This window comes from Physeter macrocephalus, chromosome 13, assembly GCF_002837175.3.
Source record: "Physeter macrocephalus isolate SW-GA chromosome 13, ASM283717v5, whole genome shotgun sequence".
NCBI classification, from domain to species: domain Eukaryota; kingdom Metazoa; phylum Chordata; class Mammalia; order Artiodactyla; family Physeteridae; genus Physeter; species Physeter macrocephalus.
The window spans coordinates 13109340-13110534 of NC_041226.1; the positions used below are offsets into that span (position 1 = coordinate 13109340).

Consider the following 1195-nt stretch of genomic DNA (forward strand, 5'->3'; position numbering starts at 1 on the left):
GTTTGGAGCTAACTTTTGGGGTCCTATTCTCAGAGCATGCACTTGGAGCATCTGTTGAAATCTCAGCAGATGGAACGTATCAGAAATATATTTTCCTTTTTATTTCATTTTTAGTTCCTTGGAGAAACCTGGCACCTAGGGTACTGTGGAGATCAAATAAAAGTGCATTTTTATATCATCATTGGTAATATAAAGACAGAAACATTACTTGTTCTTGGGGAAATTATTTCATGCTTTTCCCTCCCTGGATTTTATAATTAAGCCTTTGCTGAAGTGAAAACTGGAAGTGAGATTCAAATGTAATTTTTTCTGAATAATGCACTCAGTTGTTTTGGGTTTTTCTTTGTTTTTGCAGTGATGGACACCTGATACCCTGCTGCCTTTGCTTGGAAACTGAGTTTTGTTGTACTGATTTAACCACTCTCAATGTTTGCTGATGCTATCATGACAAAAAGAATGCTGATTCTGTCCCTGTTGACCCCTGTGTGAAACTGACTTTTCATATACTGTGCATTCTTTGACCTTCCATAAAGATGTCTGAACCTGACTCTTCATCTGTATTCTCGGGGAGTATGGAGAATGGAACTTTCCTCGAGCTGTTTCCCACATCCCTGTCCACATCGGTGGACCCGTCCTCAGGCCACCTGTCAAATGTCTACATCTATGTGTCCATATTCCTCAGCCTGTTAGCCTTCCTGCTTCTACTTTTAATCATTGCCCTCCAGAGGCTCAAAAATATCATCTCCTCCAGTTCCTCCTACCCGGAGTATCCAAGCGACGCTGGAAGTTCTTTCACCAACTTGGAAGTCTGCAGTATTTCCTCGCAAAGGTCCACTTTTTCAAACCTTTCCTCCTGAAGAAAATGTAAGAATCCTTCAATGCTGCGGCCCTCGGGGAGTTTTCCCTGGGGAAGTGTCGCATGAAGTAGGTGCTTCAGGAAAGAAACGCCCATTTTGTTCTTTTCCACTGATTAGACCCAGTTCTCCTTCTCCTTCAGCCCTGATTTCTTTTCCTGTTCATGACGCTTTTCATTGTGAATGTCGGAGTTGATGCTGACAGAAATGCATGCAAGGTGCAGAATTTCACCCAGACTGCTTGGTGAATCTGGGGCTGGCTTCTTCTCAGTGGGTCAGGCCACCGTGTTGGACACCTGAGGCAGAACTCACCTGAGGCGGCCTAGCAGAGGATGCTGGAT

General features: G+C 43.8%; 1 protein-coding gene across 1 annotated transcript; it reads left to right on the forward strand.

Moving 5' to 3' along the window:
- Positions 1–533: 533 nt before the first annotated feature.
- On the forward strand, positions 534–857 carry SERTM1 (serine rich and transmembrane domain containing 1). Its single transcript, XM_007128866.1, has one exon. It carries the CDS (start codon positions 534–536, stop codon positions 855–857), a length of 324 nt encoding a protein of 107 aa, XP_007128928.1.
- Positions 858–1195: the final 338 nt, after the last annotated feature.